Raw genomic sequence first — 24,388 nt, 5'->3', positions numbered from 1 at the left:
TATGATTCCATGATTCTTAACAATAATATTTTTTTTTAAATTATGAACTGGGTTAGAAGAAACATTTATACCATTATCCTTTCCGAGGCAGGTGAATGAACTGTAATGTTAAAAAAATTACTTTTAAAAAATCCAAAACTACATTAAAATCTGAGTCATGATTCTGATGAAACAGTTGTAATAAAATCATCATAAAATTAAAACAAAGGGCTATTTCGTAATAATTAAATTAGACCGTCATGACAACATTTTCCCAGACAAATTTTTTGTTGGTATTGTTTTTCGTGTTTACCGTCTTGACGAAGCGACATCACCGCAAAGCCAACATGACGATTATTGTTATGATGAACTGAGCCACCATGACGATTATTCTATTTATTTTTCCACTTTTTATTTCTAAATTTAGTTTCATGTCTTTTGGAGCCTAGGATGAAAAAGTGGATACAAATATTTCTGTTTGTTAAATATTTAAAAAACATTATAGTTGAACAAAAATATGTATCAACCTAATTCTAATTAAACTAAAATAGTTATAATTAGATAAAAAAAACATATAACCCAAAATTTTATTTTTATAATGAAACTACAATACTTGTTGTGCTTTTCATTTTTTCATTATAGTTTTAGTGCATGTTTTTTAATTACCTATAGTTTTTTAATGGAATATTTGTTTTTAGATTTATTATTTACATTATTTAACATAATAAGTTTTTTATATGTGAAACCTTTGACCCAATTTTAAATAATTTTTTACCCATTTTGTTAAGGTATTAGAGGCCCTGGATTCATAGCACGAGACATTTCCTTTAGGAACACTGCTGGACCTATCTCAACATTCCTCAGAAGACCATGAAAATTGTATGATGTTTTCTCTTCCGACCCCTCGTATTTATTTTATGTCCCTGAATTTCCAATTTTGTCCTTACAAAAAACTTCGGTTTGGAGAAACTGAAGTTTTTTTTGCCTTGAAAACAAATTTCGGTTTCTAAAAACCGAAATTTACTCTAAATTTGCACTAGAAAAAAAATTAGGTTTCTGCTAATCGAATTATTCTGCAAGGGCAAAATTAAAATATTGGGGTATAAAAGAATCACGGGTGGTCGGGAGAGAAAACATCAAATCGTATAATTTTCATGGAGTCTTGTATTGGGAATTTGTCGAGCCCAAAAGGATGGCCGACATGGAATGGATCACAAAATTTTGATACACTATTCTATGTTTAACTTTACAGGATCCAATTTATATCATGTCCGAGATAAGCTATTAACTTTACAGTGTTCCAATTTATATCAGGGTTTGTATGGCTGCCTTCAACGGGTGTACCATTCACTCCGGGACTCTAGGATCACATATACTTGAATAAAATAACAATTATACTAGCTATTATTCTAATGGTAGTGAGAATTTGAGTGTCTTGTGCAAGCTATAATTTTGGTGCCCCATTTTTTTTATAAGTCATAAATTATAAATATATAATATGAAAGAAAAAGTTACATATAATATATATTAATTAATATCGAAAAGTTTACATCAAATAGATTCAATTGTTAGAATCTACTATCTGATAACTTTTAATTCTTCAAATAAATTTCACTATTAAGATCACAAGAGTGTAAGTTTATTTTAAAATTTAATTAAAATAATTATATAATTTATTTATTTTAACACACATGGAAGCACGCACGCACGCACACGCGAGTGCACGCACATACATCCGCACTAAAGTAAAAATAAAAATTGGTACCCTAAAATTTAGAGGGTTTGTGTATTATTTAATTCTTACCAAAAGTTGCTGTATTGTACGTTGACAAGTTACTTGTTGCATTACTCAAATGAGATGAATGTGCGATCCATCCCTTGTCCAATCATCACAATATTCTTCTTAGCAACCTCAACATTTTCATAATAAACACCTCTTTTGATTTGTATGATGAAGAGTTTAGTAAAAATATATCATTATTCTTTGCGGTGATGGAAGAGATAATGATATATATGTTATAAATGTTTCTTCTAACCCATTTCATAAAAAAAAAAAAAATATTATCAAAGACACAACGGGTTTTTCGCTTCATCTTCTCCCAACCATGGCGTCCTCATCCAACACCAGATTTTTCGCTTCATCTTCTCCCAATCATTTTATCCATTTAATTTTGGTTGTTTCCATTAAAATGGTACTATAATCTACTCAACTTTATAATCTAGTACCTCAATCAAAACTGTGTTCAAAAGCGCATTCAAGAAAATTGAATAAAATCAACAAGTAATTTTGGTCTAATCTATTGGTATAATCTCTTAAACTGGTTGTTTAAAGACTAAAACGTTAATCAATTTATGTCGAATAAGGTTATTAATCACACAAATTGTTTAATGACTAAAACGTTAATCAATTTATGTCAAATAATTTTTTTTTCTTTTTTTTACAATTGTCAAATAAAGTTATTAATCACACAAAAATGCAAAACAATCAATCTGATTGTTGTTATCGGATTTTAAAAACCGTTTGAAAATAATTTTTCAAACACCGAAGACATTATTGGAATGAGTTATGGACTAGGTTACTTTCTTTAGGACGTTTTGCAGTTTCTTTCTTTAAGACGTTTCATCGGAATTCTACTACACGGTAGAATCCCTTCTGGATTTACACCTCACCCTCAAACATGGTCAAATATGGTACTAAAATCAATGCGCTATGATTTTAAGTTCATTTTAATATAGTGTTATGATCACTCTAACATGATACTTAGATTATTCTTATGTAGTAACTAGTACCATTCTTAAACCAAAGGGATTGAAGTGATATGGCTATTCTTAATTTGAGGTAACAGTGAATAATCTCTTACCACTCTTAAAGAAACCAATTAATCCTAAATCATTCATCCATTGTCACATGATTCATTTATGGTAACTTAAGCCTTTAATATACATATTACAAGCCTCATTAAGAAAACATTAACAATATCGATCATTGTTAAAAGAAAAATGGCAATTTTTATATCAATGATCCATAATGGACTACCTAGTTCAAATAGCTTCACATAGTTATATAAATGGGTACAAGATGACATTCAATACCTGAATTTAAAGTCATGAATGATGCCCCACGATCCACAAAGGCTTGACTTGAGGAAGACACCAAGAGGTGGGAGGATGATGATGGCAAGAATGATATCGATGCATGTTTGCTAGCAGTATCCATTTTCTTCTTTTGAATTCAATTTTTGGAAGAAATAAAGCATGTTGTTATTAAGTAGGGTTTTCACTATTCTCTTGTTTAGTTAGCAGTCAGGACCTCTCCTAAATAATAGGGACAGTTTAGTGGAGAGTGTCTTGCTGCTATCGGATTAATAGGAAATGAGGTTGAAATTGAAATTGTCTTTCCACATCATGGGGATTAACGGCACACCAGCTGAACATATCATTTTTTTTCATTTCCAAAAATATATACACTAGTATTATGTTACACAGACCATAATTCTCAACTATACGATAAGGGACTTAAGTTTTATTTATTTTTCCAAAATACACACTAGTATGCTCTAATACCCTACGAGGGACTAGAGAATTTTATTTTCAATTTACACATTATCGTGCTCTTTGTTCCAATAAGTTTAGAGTGTTTGCCTTCAGGGAATCCCTCTTGGCTTTCCTCATAAAAGTTATGACTTGTGGCTTTGGAACGAATGCAACGTGAATGTATATAGATTAGAACTTGGCCCCAAAGGGAGCTATTCAGCCTTATTTTACAAGTGTTTCCAAATAAAATCTCCGTAGAGTATTGACTCGAACTTAAATGATTCTATACTCAATAGTGATTGATCACAATGAAAAACGACAAATTTTACTTATACCGGTTAAAATCCTAGAGTTGAGCAATGATTAAAATTGATAGCAAGACTTAAATAGCAGAGGGAGATGGGTGAGGCGACTCTTGTATGATTTACGCAGATCCCATATCTACTCCTTTTATAAACCACTTGCAGATCTAAACAAACCACAAATGCTAGCAAGAAACAAAGGTTCATATCTAATCCAATTATAAACCCACTTGCAGATCTAAACAAACTATAAGTACAAGCAAGCAAGAAACAAAGGTTACTGATAGCCACATTTTCTGATGGTACTATGTTTTGATGAATATTCATATCAGTGAGATACATTTTTGCCACTTGAGTGGCATAGTGGTTTGGTTTCATCAGACCCTACTCACGGCATAATCAATCAGTGAGCAGCCTTCTTTGATTTAACGATAGGGTGGCTTGATTAATTCCATCCATAAAATCTCATCTTATAGTAGAGTAAGTGATGAACTCTCTTGAAGTAAATTGAAATGGCTGCTGTGGAATGGGGTTCCTGCAATAGAGGTTTACATAAAAAAGCTGAAATGATGTAACTGTATATATCTAAGAAATTGATTAAAAAAGTATCCGAGACATACGGTCTAGGCCCATAAACTTTGATCTGCCGCACATGAGTATCCCTTCCATTGAGATGGTTTGACAACACAGCAATTTGCAACATAAATGCGTTGACAAAAGTTTCACTGCAATTGGTGATGAAAGGCAATCATAAGATGCTTATCAAAAGAGAAAGAAATCCTCTAGTTATATTACATGGTAATTTTATTTCAGTTAGGCTTCTTCAACATATTGTGTTCAAGTATAAGAATCAAGAGCACAATCCACTGACATAGTAAATGAAAATAGAACTGTTTATTTATTGGATTTGGCTCCTCTGAATTGAAAAAATCAACAATTGATATTTAAACATACTCATGATTTATTGGTATACACATATACAATATAATCGATTGATTTATTCATCGACAGTTGATATTACTCATTTTACAATCTCTATTTAGAGGAGATTATTACACTCATTTCATGTATATTATTACCAAACATATCTTCAAATTAGTACATCCAAGGACACAACACATGGATCAAGAATTAAAAGAAAAACTATCAAACTTTCTGCATCGAAAAACATGACACCAATTACTGCTTTAGAAGATCACATTGGTCACATCCGAAGTCAATATTGAAATCACAGAATGATTTGCAGAGGTTAGTTCAATGCCTGGAAAATATCTAGCTTTTGACAAGAGTATGAAGCTAACACACAACATGTGAGATTGAATAAAAACTAAAACCAGGAGAGAAAAACACTTACCGAGGATCAACTCCAGATAACGAGAGATAAAGCCAACCAGTTGGCTTCACAAGTTCCACAGCCTTTATCTCCTAAAAACAAAATAGTTCACAAATTCAGAATAACCACCAAATTGATCATCAATCAAATCAATATCAATAAAATCAACACCGACACTTCAGATTAAAAGCATGTCTTATGTCCAACACACGAAATACCAATGCATGTTGTTACATTCAAACACTTCCAATAGAAAGAAATTGTATGAATTGTATAACTGATTGTATTGCATTATCATATGGGAATGTACACATATATATAATGATAGCTTGGTCATCACGATTCAAGTATCATGCTAATAATTATGGCTATATCCTAACATAGAAACTAGTATGTTGGACTAATAATGACTTGCTAATTACAATCAATTATATTAAAACAAGCAATGATATGATCCAATTGTCAAGGGATTATGTCTAATTCCCCCCTTCAAACTGGCGGTGAGGGAATCACCCCAAGTTTGTCTTTAAGTTGATTGAATCGTGTATGGCTCAATGGTTTGGTGAGGCAGTCAGCAATTTGATATGTTGTGGGAACATATGCTACAACAATTTTATTTTGCAACACTTGGTCTCTAATGTAATGGACATCAATTTCAATGTGCTTTGAAAGTGCATGCATGACCGGATTAGTGGCTAATGACTTGGTACTTAAGTTATCGCACCATAGGATAGGTTTTCTTGGTAATGGAAACCTGAGCTCAGCAAGTAGTGATTGTGTCCATGCTACTTTAGCAGCTAAATCAGCCAAGGCCCTGTATACTCACCAGCTGAGTGTAGTTTGATCATATCATTGCTAAATCAGCCATAATCCCTTGACAGTTGGATCATATCATTGTTGTTTTAATATAATTGATTGTAATTAGCAAGTCATTATTAGTCCAGCATACTAGTTTCTATGTTAGGATATAGCCATAATTATTAGCATGATACTTGGATCGTGATGACCAAGCTATCATTATATATATGTGTACATTCCCATATGATAATGCAATACAATCAGTTATACAATTCATACAATTTCTTTCTTGGTATCAGAGCACTTAAGTCTTGAAGGCTCTAGATCCAGATCCAATACCAATCATGTTTCTGTCAAGAGCAAATTCAAACCATAGAAATGATCTCCCATCCACTGTTTCTGTCAAGTTGGACAGAGACAACTATCCACTATGGAAATCAATGGTGTTGCCTATAATTAAAGGCGCTAAGCTTGATGGCTATATGTTAGGCAAGAAGGAGTGCCCTGAAGAATTCACCACTGCTACAGACTCAAGCAAAAAAATATCCAATCCTGAGTTTGAAGACTGGCAAGCATATGATCAACAACTCCTCGGATGGTTGAGAAATTCAATGACTGTTGGGAAGAAGCTCAAAGTCTAGCTGGTGCTCACACAAGGTCACAAATCACTTATCTCAAATCTGAGTTCCATAGCACCAGAAAAGGAGAACTGAAAATGGAAGATTATCTGACTTGACTGATAAACTCAAACTTGCAGGGAATCCAGTTTCAACTTCTGATCTAATCATTCAAACTTTGAATGGCTTGGATTCTGAATATAATCCTGTACTTGTCAAACTATCTGATCAAACTACACTCAGCTGGATTGATCTGCAAGCTCAATTGCTAACCTTTGAAAGTAGAATTGAGCAACTAAATAGCCTCTCCAACCTAACTCTCAATTGACTACTTTCACAGGTTTGACAAAACCTACTCAAGATCTAACTATGACAAGCAAAGATCTCACAATGCCTTTGTAGCTTCTAGAAACTCTGTCCAAGACTATGACTGGTACTTTGATAGCGGTGCAAGCAATCATGTGACGCATCAAAGTGACAAATTTCAAGACTTGACTGAGCATCATGGTAAGAATTCACTAGTTGTTCGAAATGGTGAGAAATTGAAAATTGTGGCCACATGTTCTTCAAAAATTAAGTCCAATTCATCAAACTATTACAATACTAGTGTCCACGTGTCAGGGTCGTGTCAATATAATAAATGATTTTAGAAAAAAAGACCTTGAGGTTATGAAAGCCATCTCCGGCGCGAATGGAAATCTTGCTCGGCGTATAACTCTCATCCAGCTTGAAATCCACATACAGCACAACTAACTACAACAAGCCAAAAACCAAATTCCTAATTAAAAATAAACATTATTAAAATCTAAAAAAATTCAAATAGGTAGAATATAGTTAGTTAGTTACTTGTAATCGAACTTTCTTTTGGAATTGAATGTTAACAAAATGAGGTTGAGCACCATCAGATCTGAAAACAAAGAAAGAAATTGAATAAATTGAGTTAGTAGAAGTTATGGTGTTATTATAGATAGGAATTGTGAAAATGAAAGCATTATGCGAAGATGAGTGAGAGAAAGAAAGTAACTGCCAATAGGTTTCGAGATTGTCATCTCGAAGAGAAGAAACGCCGTTGCCGGTTTTGCAGGAGCTAACACTCCAGGCGGCTTTTTTGCCTAATTCACGGAGGTCTTCATCGACGATCAATATTTGGTTACCTCCGCTTAACTTACCTTCTTCTTCGCCTTCCGATGATTCCGCCGCCATTTCCAAACTCATCGAGATTCTACTCCGCCGAGCCGATGATGCTTTTGCTGCTTCAGGTGAAGGTAGCCGAGGGTTCGTTCGTTGGAGTTTGAGTTTCAAATTTATGATAAAAATTACAATATATCAATCATTTTTTTTATTAGATTAAGTGGTAAATTAAACTCACATATAGACATATAGTAAGATACTAAGTTTGAACCGGGTGACGACATCCGGTCTAATAATTTCGGTACTTTTTGTATCAATTAATTTTTTTTTGGCGTAAATCGGATATCCTCTGCGTGCAACTGCAGAGACTAATCTTTTGAGCCTTGTGATATTCAAATGGGTGGCAAACTCTTCTAAGAGTTTTAACACTGTTGCATGCCCAAACCAATGATCGAACCCGAGACTTTGGTTAAGCTAGAAGAGACTCGCGCCATCTCATCTAAGTGTTCTTGGGTATATATCCATCAAGGTAAATTCTAATATGGACCACTTCATTAAGTGGTCCATGGTGGACCAATCATGAATAACATTATAACGAATACGAATTTTATAAAATCCACCGTTGGATTGAAAGTTTATATCATATAGATCATCCATAGAAAAATTTAGAAAAATTGAAAATCATTTGATATGTTATTGAGGCACATCAAGATTAACGGTTTATTAAATAACGTAAACCTTGATGGGTTTCAATAACATATCAAATGATTTTCAAAAAATTTTAAAAAATTTATGGATGATCTATACGATATGAACTTTCAATCCAACAGTAAATTTCGTAAAATTCATATTCGAGATCACTTGTCCACGGTGGACCACTTGTGAAGGTGGTCCACCGTAGCCTTAGCCTAGATTAAGTGGTAAATTAAACTCACATATTGTAAGATACTAAGTTACAACCCGGGTCACGACGTCCAGTCTAATATTTTCGGTACAGTTTGCATCAGCGTGCAACTACAGAGACTAATCCCTTAAGCCTTGTGGATCCAAATGGGTGGCAAACTCTCCCTAAGAGTTTTAGCACTGTTGCATGCCTTGTTGCATGCCCAAGTCAGGGATCGAACTCAGGATATTAGTTAAGCTAGAAGAGATCTGCGTCATCTTATCTAAGTGTTCTTGGGTATATATCAATCAAATCTATATTTTTAATTGTTTCTTTCTTTTCTGCAGTTAAAAAAAATACTATAGATCATGTACCAAAAATCCTACAGATCTCTGTCGTAGATATGTAGATATGTAGTTTAACGGCTCCGATTATGCTGCACAAGTATCAGTATATCTCTAATTTAGAATGCAAAATACACCCTTTGGTCTCATATATAAGAAGAAGAAGAAATGCCATTTAAATTCATTGAGATTGGAGGGAGTATTTTGCAATTTAAATTCATTACATTTGATTGATGATCTTTTATTTTAAAAATTGATTTCTCATTTTTTAAATTGACAATAAAGGGAGGGTAGATAAATATAGCAAACTAACACGTGTAAATGATGAGTTAAGCTGAACCATGTGTCTGCTTCACTTGGTCTCTATTAACATTAGCTCGAATCAATATTTTATACATGGAACTCGATCCTTAACCTGAGTAAATTCAATGACGTACAGATTCAATAAAGAAAAATGACACAAAGACAACATCAAATTCATCCCGCGACAATTCACCTTTAAATATTTAATTTCATTAGACTCGAAGAATTTTTGTGATAGTCAACTTTAACACTCTCATGTTTAGTATAAGAAGCTCTAATACCATTTTAACATTTTTATGTTGAATCTAACTCAACTTTATAAAACTGACTCATAAGATGAGAATTATCTCCACCGATAAACATATATTCATATCATTTCTCAATGTGAGACTCTTTAACATAAAATATGATACAAATAAAATGAAGTACAAACAAACTAAAAAAGACTATCAAAGATTTCAAATAGACTAATTCAACACAAGTTTATGCACTACTATCATGACATCTAGAGCAACGAAAAATTCAAGTCATTTGTAACTTCTCAAGACAGCAACTACAATAGTCAATTTGAAACCAAAAACAAGACAATGAGTGTGAGAGACTTAAGAGTGAAAAAATAATCTGATGCTCTGATCTATAGTGAGACTTTTTCATTTATTTTTTCTTTGAAAGATAATGAGTGTAAGTCTATGAGTGAAAATAGAAAAATTAATGAGAAAAAATAACACCTCTTGTCCTCTAAAACTTTTGGGATTGGACGGATAACTCGAAAAATATATCCACGTATATCAGTATGATGAGATGTGAATGGATGCAGATGTATAACATTTTTACATTGATGGTACATATCGATCGATTGAACTCGATATATATTATTCAACATATAGTCATATATACAACAACAATGAGAATATTAGCCCAGTGCCTAAGATAAGAAGCTATTTCTACAACTATATAATCTATGATCACCAAATCACAAATCACCAACCATCCCTCTAGCATCTTGAGAGAAGATCAGAAAATGGTGAACTTCCCAACTACCTTTTCTAACCCTTACTTAGCATGTCAAAAAAAAACTATACATTATATCATCATATAACAGAACTATGCATCATACAGCCAGCAGTTACGGTGCAAAAATATGCAGCAGACAAATTATGAAAGAATATTTGATCCTATAATAAATGGCGCAAGATTAGCCTAAAGTGCAAGAAAGACATATCCTATAAGGAGAACTCGGTTTCATCTCTTGTTATTTGATGAATCTGAACTTGATTTTCCGAACTGCGATAGCTTCTTAAAAATTGAGTTGGACTTCTTTGACGGTTTCTTTTCTTCAAAGTGATCCTCGTTAGAATCTTGAGAGTTGTTGAGATTTGGTTCAACTTCTCTCAAAAGTCGGAGAAGTTCAACCGCTTTCACCTTTGTGTTATCGTTTCCCTTATTGGAGATATTGACAAGATATGGTATAATACCCTCGTACATAACCAGCTCACAATATTCCAAGCTTTGAGAGCACAAAGAGAGTACAATAGCTAGTGCCGGTTCCTTTTCTTCGTCGGTGTCAGAGCCAAGTACCTCAACAACACAAGACATGCATCCCTTAGTTTCAACAATAGATATCCTACCATCTTTATTATCACAGAGGTTTTTCAATATACATATACAGTCTCTCCAAAGGGATTTGTCTTCGAAAAATGGTAGTATTTTTGGGATGCAATCGAGAGACACCATGAAAGAACAAAGTTCGGTATTGGATGAAAAATTGCACATTATTCTAATAGCTTTGCGTTGGTACTCTTTGTTACCAGAATCAAGGATCTCCGAAATAGAGGTTAGTGCACTGGAAGCTGCAACGTTAGCTTTATTGGACCACTGGTTCGACAATGTTTCCAGTATGGCAAGAGCTTCTCCAATCACGTCTGACTCTAGGAGACTTGCCAAAATACTGCATGTATCTTCACTTAAGTTTGTCAAACAATTTCTGCATGAAAAACATAGAGAAGTCATTCCGATATCAAAAGCAGGTGCTAAAATAAAGCATGCCATCATTTTGAAACTGGGAAAGGATTTTATTTGTTTTTTTGCATTGGAATTGGAAGAAATTATAATTTTAACATATCTAGGATGGATCAGAATGTCCATCAGGTGTCAGCTCAATGGTAAAAGTTGGGTCGTGTAACCTCAAGGGATGTAGTTCAAATACCCAAATACCAAACTGCAAAGGCGAAAGAAAGTGTACCTGCAGTTCTTTGTAAACTCCAACAGCAACTGACTTCCACCTCTCAGAGCTTTTGTGTCGTGCTTATCATACGCAGTGCTCAGAAACCTCACAAGTGGGTCAATGAAATTCTCTGACGACACGGAGCTAAAAGCTTGGTTATTGCATTTGAAACCTCTTTTCATATCTTCGACGAGTTGGCATTGTGAATCCCATTGATGCTCATGAAGTTTAGACAAGGGTACCAGATATGTGTCATGTATCTGTGAATGAGATTGATGCCCGCGAGAACGTCCATTTCTGGTGTTGATCAACATCGAATTTAAGCCATGACTAGCCTTCACAAGTGAGGAGTCTGAGTTATAACTGTTATCTAACGATCCAAGTGAAATGTTACTAAGATCCATTGGCAAGTTCAAACCATTCATGGAACTTCCAAAACTCCTAATGGAAGCGATGGAATCTTCCCACGAGTGAATGTCTTCTGCTTGCCTACTTGGGTTAGGAATCGAGACTCCATTAGTTTCGCACCAGTTTGATATTACTTTCTTTAAAGCGACATTAGGAGTCATTGCCATATGCGGCAGTTTCTTTTTAGTTTTCGGGCATATAACATGACCCTCGTCAAACCATTTCTGTATCCACATCCTTTCATATGTTTCTCCTGAAGCAATGACAACAGGATCATACATCAACCGAAAAGATATCGGACAAGTGTATTCCTTCGGGGGTGGAACTCTACTCAACTCGCTGACACGTGTTCCATACTGATCATGGTTCAAATATGGCCTCAAATTCACATGATCGGTGCGTAAAGAATCATGACCAGAGTTCTCAGTTGCCGCTGGTTCTTCATGATGAGAATAGACCTCCACTTGTTCTCCTGTGTTTAATAAGTTTCCATACTTTATCACAAGATACAACAGATTTGTCAAGATCGCCTTTTTGTTTTCCTCTTGTGGTCCAACTTTTTGTAATAACTTCTTAATAGATCTTCTTTCTATCATGACGGATGTTGCGGATGTAATATTAAGTCTTGCCGCTGCAAACTGAAGAGATTTGACATCTGTGTTTTCTTTTGAATCGTTATCCAAGGTTGAAGGACCTTGCTGGAGCAATTCTCTCATAACCCTTCCAGCCTCTTCTTCAGCAGAATCCAGGACAAAGCTCACGCATCTAAGATCATCAATTATAAAAGAAATCTGCACGAGACATTACAATGCCAACTAAATGAAACTCCAAATGGAAATATATTCAACGAATAGATCAATTACAAATGAAAAAAAATAACAAAATCATACCATATACAATAAACTTGACTAACCTCTGCAGCCAACATAACAGGAACTATATCCTGAATCTGGACCAAGCTTTTCTCTAACGACTTTCTTGCCTTTTGGCATTTTGAGAGTATCGACTCCCCTGTCATAGCCTGTAAGTAATATTATAATCAAATAAATTAGCATGCAACACAGTGGCGGAACTAGAAAAAATATCGTGGGTGGGCCGAAAAATAGTCAATCTATTTTCAAATTGAATTTTTTGCTCTTCTATTTTCACATGTTACTATTTTGGTACCAACAAACTATATTTTTACTCTAAAAATTGTGATTTTTGGCTATAAAGGTGATTTATTGTCTCCAACATTGAATCTAAAGATGAAATATCAAATTTGAGACCAAAATTCACAATTTTTTCCCATTAAAATTCGCTAATTTTACAACAAAAAAGTAATAAAAAAATATTGAGATAGGACTAAAATTGCAACAAATGTGAAAATATGGGACTTGAAAAATTTAATATTAATTAAACATATTTTTTATGTCATTTCATATTTATATACGCTAGTTCAACTGCTAATTTTATCTATTATTATAAATTCAATTAATTATGAACTAACATTTACACTAATACTTAAACTAATATGTGTACCGAATTACTTATAATCATCAATAATATACTCTAAATTAATATTTATATTAATATTTGTACATATATATACCGGGTGACTTAAAATCATTAATAATACATTTAAATTAATACCCTACATATAAAAAAAAATTATTTTTTGGGGGTGGGGGTGGGCCGCGGCCCACCTCAGCCCACCCCTAGGTCCGCTGCTGATGCAACACGCTACCAAAGAATGAATGATAAGATCATATATGACTTTAGTTGCTCTAGATTTTTCATAGCTATCTTATCATAGATTAACATTATATATTCAGGAACTTTCATGGAAAACAAATGGAATTTTCCAGCTGAAATAATAAAAAGAGCTACACACCAGGTAGAGTTTACTAGAATCAGAACAATAATGCAGAAGTTGTTTGGCTTTATCAAGTGTACTGGTAAGCAAAACGAGAGCCGGTATTCCTGATGAGGACCGAGGGCGTGCTTCCTCTATTTGCGGAGATATCTTTAACACTCTATCAACTAATTTCTTGAGTTCTGTGCACATTCTCCGGTGTACCTTTTAACATGAATTGCAATCAATAAAATGATTAGTTCCATTATCCAAGTGCAAGTCACAAATAACAGAAACATATCCTAAAAGAATAATTCAAGTGACAAAGTCAGCTGATTTTTCTTCTAAATCAAACAAATTTCCGAAAAGTGGGCATAAATGAACTATGAAGCACGGACACGACATGGACACTGACACTGACACGTTGACACCGATAATAATTTGAGAAAATGACATCATTCAATTTAATCATAAGTGTCGGTGCGTGTTGGTGTCAGACACTGACGCGTGTCCAACACCGGAACACGCCTAATCCGAGGAGTGTTCGTGCTTCATAGAATGAAACAGTCCAAGAAATACAATAGGTTTTGAAAGTACAATGTCAAAAAATAATATCCACTACAATATAGTTGAATTCAATTACTTTATGTACCTTAAAAGAGCGGGGATCTGGTAATGTCTCTACCACTTCACAACTATCAGTTCCCATTCAAGGAAGTGTTGCGTGCTGCAAGTGAGAAAGGGAAATAATATAAAGTCCTTAATGCACTTCTTGCATAAAATCAAGCCTAATTTATGGTTCTGAAATGCAGACTGAACTTTGGGCTGCTAAATTTTTTCACATAGATCAAGTGACATGCACAAGATGATCAATGGTAACACATGAATAAGATCAGTAACACGATGTGAAAAGTAAAACCCACTAATTAAAAAATAAACGAGTATTAAGAAGGAGGTCCAATCTACGGTTCGATCCCTGCTGCTAACAAATTCTGCCTTCCCCTAACAAGTAACAAACAAATTAACCACTACCATGCCTATATAAAAAAGGAAAGATTCGATGGGATACTCCAGCTAATAGATTAGAACTACAACATCATCATCACTGCTTAAATCTAAATTTCATGTAGTATCATTTCAAATAGTACTACCATTTTAAATTTACACTTAAATTATACCATATATTCTTATTCTAATTGCTCGCTAATCAACATACACAAAAAGACAAACCAAAGAAGAAAACTAAAAAGAGAGAAAGCAAAATAATCAGTTCTAAAAGATTGAAATAATTCACTGATACGGATTGAACCTAACTCCACCTCAAAACCATCTAGATGGTTCATTCTTCCCTTTTCATTTATAGGGTTCACTCTTCCCGTTTAAACCAGACTCCGATACCAATTGATACGGATTTAACCTAACTCCACCTCAAAACAATGATTCAAAAGGGAGGATTGTCCAATCTTACATGACTTCCGATGTGGGACTCCAAGTTGGGTTCATCGAGCCCAACTTGCACATGGAAATCGGTAACATTAACTATTATAAATCGGAAACATTTGGAACCAAAAACTAAAATAAAAGCTAAAAATTAACTTCAATTACAGCATAGAAAACAAAAAGACAGACAGAAATAAATGAGTTACCTAGTACAACGATGATGATGACAAGAAGAAACAGTGAAAGAACTTTGAATTTTCAAAGAACAAAACTTGCTACTAATACTATATACTCCAAAAGTCGCCAAAAAATGAATGAAGACTTATCAAAACAAGGAAATCTTGTTGTACGAAGCTAAACTTGAAGACATTTCAACGCATGTTTGATGAAGCTGTAGCATAGATAAACATGATGATGAAGAAAACGAAAGTGTTCCAAGGAATCTTAATAGGTGTAATAAAGTAGTAAGAGCACGAGTTCATTATTATTATTATTATCTCCAAAACCCCACTTCAGAACATTGAATTTACGATAAACCCACAAAAAGTAAAAAGCAAAAGTTGAAACTTTATCAAAATCAAAGCATACCCATGTCAACAAACAAGGTGAGTTTCAAGGAAATTGAGAGGAAGAAAGAGAGTGGTAACTGGTAATAATAGAGTAAGAATGTATAAAAAAAAAAAAAGAAAGGAAGGAAATTATAATAAGAAAAGAAGAAAAGTGGGGATAAAGGACCAAGTCGATGAAAGTGGAAGGAAAGTGTGAAATGAAATTTGACCAGTGGATGGAGACAAAGACAAGGGCACTCAACAACAAAGTGTCTTGATAAGGTGACGACTGACGGGCTTGTGAGGGAAGGGATGTACCCCACAACACATCAAATAAGTAAAACTATCACCATTCTGAGGGTACTATAGTTGACAACTCCTAAGCCATACAAAATAATCTTTCAATTTTGTAGAACTTAAATCGATAATAATAGACCAATCGTTAGTTGCTTCAGTGGTGGATGACGTTGAACTTGATTGGGAGGATCACGGGTCAATCCCGCAACTGTGATCGCGAGGGAGTTGTAACCACTTGATGTCAGAACTGACATGGACAATAATTTTTTTTAAAGAGTTTCAATTTTGTTGGATCTGTAATAAAAACAGTGATCTGACTTCAAAATCTTGTTTCAAGTTAGAAAAGATATGTGTTATCTTATCTTATTTAAATGTTTTTGTTCCATTGTTTAAACCATGACGCTACGGTGGTTAACTATGACACTTATTTTGGGACAAAAAATAGTACGTGAGTTTCTCATAAGCTATCATCAATGTTTATCCTCTTAAATCTTAATGGAATAATATATTAATATTTGACTTTTTGAAATTTCTAATGCTATACGAAGATCTTTCATTAGAGAATTTAATAGACATTGAATGATGTGAAATTTCAAAGGGAAAAGCTGGGAAAAAAAAGAAGTGAGAATCTTGTAATTTATATGCAATTTCATCACCACTACCGACCCCTTCTTTGGCCCTTCTCCCATGTGTTTCGTGTGCCACTTAGCCACTTAGTTATTGCAATTTTCTTGACTCCCAAAACACCAAACTATAGTTCAAAGATGAAAGAGATAAATACCCGAACCTCTTACTACTTTTCTTTGACTCCCGAAACACCGAACTATAGTTCAAGATGCCACGAAACTATAGTCATTCATTCTAGAATGCAAATCTTATAAAATAGAATGCGGAGGAGGGGGAGATACACTTTTACCTAAAATAAGCTATTGGGAATGTCATTATGAAATATCAAATATATACAACACAATGAACATACACTCCATTATTTCTCACTTCTAACATCTCAAAGGACTAAATACAATCCTTTACCATTCTTCATATTCAAACGTATCTCAAATAATAATTCATTTTAGAACAAATTATATATCACCATTCTTAAACATAGTAACATTTATTCTCAATTACTAGAAATATTTATCAATTTCTTCATCGCAACGCCTATGAAGATTAACTTTCAATCCATGCTTCATGTAAAGCATCAAAGAAAGCTTCGGAACAACAGGGTGATTCTCAACAACCTTAACATGGTATCGAAAGATGATGCTGGCTGCAACATATTTCATTTGATAATATGCAAAATCTTTGCCTAAACACAATCTAGGTCCTCCATTGAATGGAGTGAATTTGTAGGCAGATTGACTCATGAAATGACCATCTTTAGTTAGCCATCTTTCTGGCTTGAACTCCAAGCAATCTTTTCCCCATATGTTTTCCATTCTTCCCATTGAATAAATTGCATATATCACTTTTGTTCCTTTTTTTAGTTTTGTTCCATCTGGGAATGTGTCATCTTCCACCACCTAAAGAATGGTTTTAAAGTCAATATGAACATCTTCAACTGTATCCACCAAAACCGACTAACAGAAGACATTCAAGAACTAAACTAACTAACAAAAGATACAATCGACAATCAATTTGATTAACAATAGTTGCATTTATATACGTTTTTGTAATTTTGATACTATTGTAACAGTGTCTCACACGTTTAAGAACCAAAATGATTGTTTACTCTGCATTAATCACTTGCACGGCTACACCTAATCACTTAAACTAAAATGAATATCAATATGAAAGATACGACTACGAGGAATACCAATTCAATGAATAAAAGAGACCAAAGAGCTAAAACTAAACCGTTATTACCTCCTTATGATCCATAGGCACAGATGGATACAATCTAAGAGTTTCTGAAAGGGCAGCATGCAAATAATCCATCTTTTTATCTCCTCAGGCCTAAATCTCAAAGAATCATTGAACACTTCCTTATTAATATCCTCCCTCTGACTCACAACCCTGCAAATCTCTTCTACTATTTTTTCCTCCACTTCATGATTCTGATCAATCAACCAAAAAAACCAACTCAAAGCAACTGCAGAAGTGTCTCTCCCAGCTAATATAAAACTTACACATATATCCCTCAAGAACTTATCTGAATAAGTCTTTCCATTCTCATCTTTAAGCCTCATAAACACAGTTAACAAATCCGATTTTCGCTTATCATCATCATCATCATCATCATCATCATCATCATCATCATCTATATCATATTCCAAAGAAATATCCTTCCTTCTTGCCCTTATAACATTCTCAGAAAATTCATCAACTTTTTGTATTGATTCCTTCAACTTTCTCTCCATACCTAAGTTAACAAACCTCATAGCCTTCCATATGCAAGCCGGCGTGATAAATCGAAGAAAAGTTGCTTCTGATGCATCTTCAAAAGCTACTGCAAAGGGAATTTCAGGTAAATGAAGTTGCAAACAACCAGGATCAACATCAAAAGCTATCATACAAACATTATCAAATGTTAGTCTCAACAAAATATCTTGAAGATCGATTGAAACTGATTTCTTCAAAGATGAATCTAAGACAGGTATGAGCCTATTGTTCACAAGCTCAACCAATGAATCATTTGTTGATTTCCTAAACTTTGTTGAATGAAGCTCGATACTCGCTGCTTTCCTTTGTTTCTTCCATGTTTCACCATCTGCAGCAAAAATACCATCTCCAAGTAAATCAGAAACTGTGTCTCTGAAGTAGATTCCTTTAGGGAAATTAGTGAACTTTGTTTTGAGAAGATGTTCTAAATTGCGAGGTTTTGAGGTTATGATGAAATTGAAACTAGTGAACCATGGCCCTTTGAATCTAAATGTTCCATTTTGATTTTTAAGTATATCGGTTATCCCTTCATATGTGTTGGTTTTGAGTCCTCCAAGCATTCCGATGATAGGCCAATTGGGTAAGCTATGATGTTGCTTGGATCGCAAGGAATGAATGATTATGAAAACTATGGATGCAATAATGATTTCTATGATTTGAATATTTTTTAAGAATAAGAGCATGTGACAAAACAAGTTTTCTGTGGCTGCAGCCATGTTTGAATTGTAGAATGAAGATATGATGTTGAAATTGGTAGTGTTAGTTTTGGTCATGGTATTGGAATGATCAATTGATCATAGGGTATGTGGAATGCATGAATTGAATGTGTTATGTTACATTGTAGTGTTTTTGTAGCCATATTTTTTTGTGTTGATTAACCAAGTAGCAACAAGTTTTACAGTTTTAATATCATAATTAGCTAAGTTTCCATGTGATGTGATTGTGCAAATCATGTATAACTAGCAAGGTAGTTTATCCTCCTGTTCATATTATATACTACTGAATAGGACATCTGAACTAAAATGTTCATATTATCAGAAAATAACCTCTAAATTTGTCAGTGAGAAAAAGATGTTTTCTTTACTTGGTGTCACTTCTTGTGCACATGGTAAGTCAGAGAAACTACTTTGTTTTAAGGAAAGATTTCTTAACTACAAGTAATACTAAAAAAAGGTGTTTTCTTTACTTGGTGTCACTTCATGTGCAGATGGTAAATCAGTTTATTCTTACTGCTACACACACACATATATATATTGATAGAGTCATGTACTTTAAGATTAAGTTTTAAGACTATTACTTCAACAATATCCATTCTTTACTTATAAAAAAACCATGCTCTAATTTGTAGCAACTTAATAAATGAATTAATGGGACCTTAGACTGATCCATGTATGTAGGCCAACAAGATTAATTAGCGACCGAATTGAAGACTACTTTTTGTCAGTAGAAAATCCACTAATCACTAGCTACCGGCGACAGAATCAGCGACCAGTCTTTAGTGCTAGCTTAATGTTGGAGAATAAAACGACACTGGGTTATGATCAAGTAAGAACAATATAACCTACTAGATGTCGACGTTGAGTATAGTATATAATTGATTTTATTGAAGACGTAACTATTATACCTAAAATTATCCTCTTGTAAGTTGTAACGCACATTGACCCAACCAATAAGCATGCGAACAAAAATATTAGCTACGCCGCATCAGGTTTGTTATATAAAATAAGCGCGCGCACATGTCGCGCCGCGAAAAACGCCCGAGCGTGATTACGCGCGAAATGAAACACAGAGTCGCCACCGAACTTTATTTATTCCCAAAGGAAAAGGAAAATATCGATAAAACCTAAAAAAGGGCTAAGACATGGTCATCGTAACCAATGTCGGGTTCGGGAGTCGATTATGCAAGGGGAAGGTATTAGCACCCCTCACATCCGTTGTACTCAACGGGAACCTTCTTATTAGCTTAGGGTCAAAAAGTGTTTTTTTAATTTGTTTACATGCTTTTTTATTAATGTTTTGCGTTTATTTACGTATTGCCTCTTTATTCATCTATATACAAAAAAAAGGGAAAAAATATTATTTATTATTTGGCTTGACAAGAGTTGAATCTTGCTCCTACGTATTCCCGGGTGCGATGGGAAATTCAAAGCTCTCGTAGTTCTCGGTTAGAAAAATGCTTGGGTGTTGGTTGTTTTTAGCGAACAATGTTTAAGTCACATTCTTTAGTGGTTAAACGTATGCTTGTATGCTCGCGCGTGGGAGACTTAAGCGTTGTTTGTATCACGTCAGAACGGATAAAACATCCTTCATTTTTGAAAAGATAATTGTTTTTTTTTATTATTTTTGATTGCGCGAAGGCAAAAATTGATTTGATGTGTTGAATTCATTTATATTTTTTTAATTTTTGAAAAAGATATTTTTAGAGAATGACGACTATTTGAACTACGAGTCATACGCCAAGAGTTCAAATAATCGAGGAAATGGAAAGATATACACCAGACCAAACCTTTTTCATTTGAGTTTATTTTGAAAACTATTTGATGTGCATTGATTTGAAAGAAAATAAATACTTTTGTGTTTTCATTTTTTTTTTGACATTTTTTTCATATTTTTGAGTTTGAACACATAACTATATAAACAAAAATAAACAAATAAAAATGAATTAAATGACTAAGTAAACTAAAAAGGAAAAGGGGGATCTGTGCCATCTGATGAAGATCAGCGGCTATGGTCAAAGGGTTACGGTGTTGCCGTAGTGGACACGTGCACACAGGATCTCTATGGGTATATAAACCTACTCTTCACAAAAATCTCTCCTCTCACTCAAGAACACGGTTGTGTTCTTCATTTGGTGTTCATACCAACCCAAATTCCGGCAGCTGCGCGGTAGCGGTGCCACCGCGCCGGAACCCCAAATTACTTTCTTATTACTTTTTACCACTTCTAAACACAAATCCAATACCAAAAGTATAAAATAAAATAAAACAGATAAAAAAACTTGAAGTCAGTAAAAACCTTAGATATGTTCTGTTTTCTCTTCAGTTCCTGTTATCTGCTTTTTGTGGTGATGATTGCTAGAAAATGGAAGTGTTGGTTATGGTGGTTGGAATATAGTGGTCGTGATGATGGAAGTGGTGGTGTGTTGATAGAAAATGGAAGTGTTGGTTATGTTAGAACTTTGGTTGCAATTATGTTATTTCTGTTTCCTCTCTCACAAACTCAATGCCTCTCCTAAACTCAATGCCTCCCCTAACTCAATGCCTCCTCTAACTCAATGCCTCCTCTTCAAATTCAGCCATTACCCTCTATTTATAGAAGAAATCAATCAGAGGAGTTTGAACAAAATGCAATTCAAATTCATCAAAAGTCAAGCACAACAGTGTATGAAACCTGCACCCAAGCTGCCTCTTGTCAAACTCCAATTTTCTGCACCGAAAGGCTACACCATAGCCTTGCAAATCAGAAGAAAAAATGGCTATGCTTTTAATGCATCAAAGAAAAATCAACCTGCAAATTGTGTGCTGAAGATCTTCTGGCTAGACTAAATCCCACAATATATGCACAATACTGTTTTGTTTGTTTCTTTGTGGAAAAATTGGGATTGGAAAGAGAGATTCACCTTCATGATTAAGTGTAGCTAAGGCTCTTTTGTGAGAAAATAGCAATGTGAATGGGAGGCGCCGCACTATTGCTGCTGTGTTGCTCAGTTTCTTTTTTTTCATTTTTTTATAATAACCATAACTATAATAAATAATACTAATAATGAAAAGAAAAAAAGAAAAAATTGAAAAGGGAGAAGAGGAATGCAGCAACGTTGCTTCTCTTTTTATTATATTTTTTTTTTGTTTTGTTTTAATAATAATAATAATAATAATACAAGAAAAGATATTTGACTTTTTTATTAATTAAATTAACTTTGATTAAATACACTGTATAAACATAGATGTTAATTTAAATGATAAAAAAGTCAGATGAAAAAGAGTGGGCGAAATTTAGGGTGTGACAGCTGCCCCTATTTAATTGTCTTTCATCTGAGGGCATGCTGACGATAGTCTTTATGTACTCATGATGGAAGATAATTAAATACGAATGGACCCAAATTTTGACCAGAAAGGTGAGGGGTTTGAATATAGCAGCTCATAGTAGACTCAAACATTATAACTAAGATTAAAAATATAAAAATAAGCAGACTCAAGCATCTGCTTAGATTTGAAAAAGATAGGCAGATTCGAGTATCGTGCTTAGATTGAAAAGATAAGCAGATTCGAGCATCGTGCTTAGATTGAAAAGATAAACGGATCGTCGCCTCGGCGGGTGCTTAGATCTAAAAGAAAAATGGATCGTCGCCTCGGCGGGTGCTTAGATCTAAAAGACAAGTCGTCGCCTCGAAGGGTGCTTAGACTAAAAACAAATGGATCGTCGCCTCTGCGGGTGCTTAGATCTAAAAGACAAGTCGTCGCCTCAGCGGGTGCTTAGACTAAAGACAAATGGATCATCGCCTCGGCGGGTGCTTAGATCTAAAAGACAAGTCGTCGCCTCGAATGGTGCTTAGACTAAAATACAAATGGATCGTCGCCTCGGCGGGTGCTTAGATCTAAAAGACAAGTCGTCGCCTCGAAGGGTGCTTAGACTAAAAGACAAATGGATCGTCGCCTCGGCGGGTGCTTAGATCTAAAAGACAAGTCGTCGCCTCGAAGGGTGCTTAGACTAAAAACTAATGGATCGTCGCCTCGGCAGGTGCTTAGATCTAAAAGACAAATCGTCGCCTCGAAGGGTGCTTAGACTAAAAGACAAATGGATCGTCGCCTCGGCGGGTGCTTAGATCTAAAAGACAAGTCGTCGCCTCGAAGGGTGCTTAGACTAAAAACTAATGGATCGTCGCCTCGGCAGGTGCTTAGATCTAAAAGACAAGTCGTCGCCTCGAAGGGTGCTTAGACTAAAAGACAAATGGATCGTCGCCTCGGCGGGTGCTTAGATCTAAAAGACAAGTCATCGCCTCGAAGGGTGCTTAGACTAAAAGACAAATGGATCGTCGCCTCGGCGGGTGCTTAGATCTAAAAGACAAGTCGTCGCCTCGAAGGGTGCTTAGACTAAAAGACAAATGGATCGTCGCCTCGGCGGGTGCTTAGATCTAAGAGACAAGATGATTTTCTTGGGGATATGAGACGTTAACACATACCCATGTGTTAACATTGATCTTATAAAATGATTATCAGCTGAGGATGATATAGAAGAAGTTTACTTGGAAGTAAGTTTGCTGGGGAGCAAATGTCAATCGACACTTCGCAGAGAGATTACCTACTAGTGAATCAGTAGACATTCTTGTTAAGATAAGGGATCCTTTGAACAATGGATAACTTTCCGCATACCTTTTATGAATGTTTTATGCATATGCATTTGTTTTATGCATGATATATTTTTTTTTGGTGGATGCATGCTATGATTTGAGATGTATGTTGTATGAGATGCATGATTAATGCATGGAATGACATGTTGGCAGAGACTGATTTCTTTTGTCCCTTCTTGGAGTGACCAAACTGGGGTTAGCCTCTTGTGGATGGAACCCTCTTACTTCCTTGATATTTACGATCTTTGATGATCTTCCGATTGCGAGGTTGTTGGGAGATACTCGTGATACTCCAATTGTGCTCTGCACTGCATTTTGGTCCTTGTTGGGGAATGCGATCCTTTTATTGGGCAATTGATGATGAGACTTTGAGTTTGATTCATGGATGCCACATCGGGATCTAATGATAATTCTTTCAATTATTTAAAAGCAAGAATTGCTTCTTGAAAAACTTTTTGTCTGAAAATTTTCATGTTTTAACGCATTATCAAAAATAAATCAGCATTTCATAAATGGACACAAAAGTGAAAGGGAAATCAAAAGAGATTTTATTGATTGACTATTGACCCACGAATGGGTAATGGTACACAAGTATGTAATTGCTATAAGAGGGGATTACTGGATGGAGATAAAATGGCAACAAGAAGTAATTGAAACTAATGCACATGCTATTTTCCCTGTGAT

General features: G+C 34.6%; 2 protein-coding genes and 1 pseudogene across 4 annotated transcripts; all 3 read right to left on the bottom strand.

The window, feature by feature from the left end:
• Positions 1-3,933: 3,933 nt before the first annotated feature.
• LOC123923971 (anaphase-promoting complex subunit 10) lies at positions 3,934-7,874 on the bottom strand. Its single transcript, XM_045976724.1, has 6 exons — positions 7,588-7,874; positions 7,410-7,470; positions 7,224-7,316; positions 5,170-5,240; positions 4,436-4,540; positions 3,934-4,350 (listed from the first exon to the last, which is right to left on the bottom strand). The coding sequence occupies exons 1-6, from the start codon at positions 7,776-7,778 to the stop codon at positions 4,281-4,283; spliced, it is 591 nt and encodes a 196-aa protein (XP_045832680.1). The 5' UTR covers positions 7,779-7,874; the 3' UTR covers positions 3,934-4,280.
• A 2,168-nt stretch (positions 7,875-10,042) lies between these two features.
• Positions 10,043-16,293, bottom strand: LOC123923970 (U-box domain-containing protein 5-like). Of its 3 annotated transcripts, none has more exons than XM_045976722.1 (6): positions 15,337-16,293; positions 14,343-14,417; positions 13,730-13,915; positions 12,770-12,877; positions 11,467-12,647; positions 10,043-11,208 (listed from the first exon to the last, which is right to left on the bottom strand). In XM_045976722.1, exons 2-6 carry the CDS (start codon positions 14,397-14,399, stop codon positions 10,467-10,469), a joined length of 2,274 nt encoding a protein of 757 aa, XP_045832678.1. In that variant the 5' UTR covers positions 14,400-14,417; positions 15,337-16,293; the 3' UTR covers positions 10,043-10,466. The 3 variants fall into 3 exon arrangements, with proteins under 3 accessions (XP_045832678.1, XP_045832677.1, XP_045832679.1); XM_045976721.1 differs by having other exon boundaries at positions 15,719-15,869; XM_045976723.1 differs by lacking the exons at positions 13,730-13,915; positions 14,343-14,417; positions 15,337-16,293 and having other exon boundaries at positions 12,747-12,868.
• A 680-nt stretch (positions 16,294-16,973) lies between these two features.
• Positions 16,974-19,347, bottom strand: LOC123923288 (annotated as a pseudogene).
• Between the last annotated feature and the right edge of the window lie 5,041 nt (positions 19,348-24,388).

The sequence above is a fragment of the Trifolium pratense genome, linkage group LG4, assembly GCF_020283565.1.
Source record: "Trifolium pratense cultivar HEN17-A07 linkage group LG4, ARS_RC_1.1, whole genome shotgun sequence".
Classification (NCBI taxonomy): Eukaryota; Viridiplantae; Streptophyta; class Magnoliopsida; order Fabales; family Fabaceae; genus Trifolium; species Trifolium pratense.
This window is presented reverse-complemented; position numbering and strand designations above follow the sequence as displayed.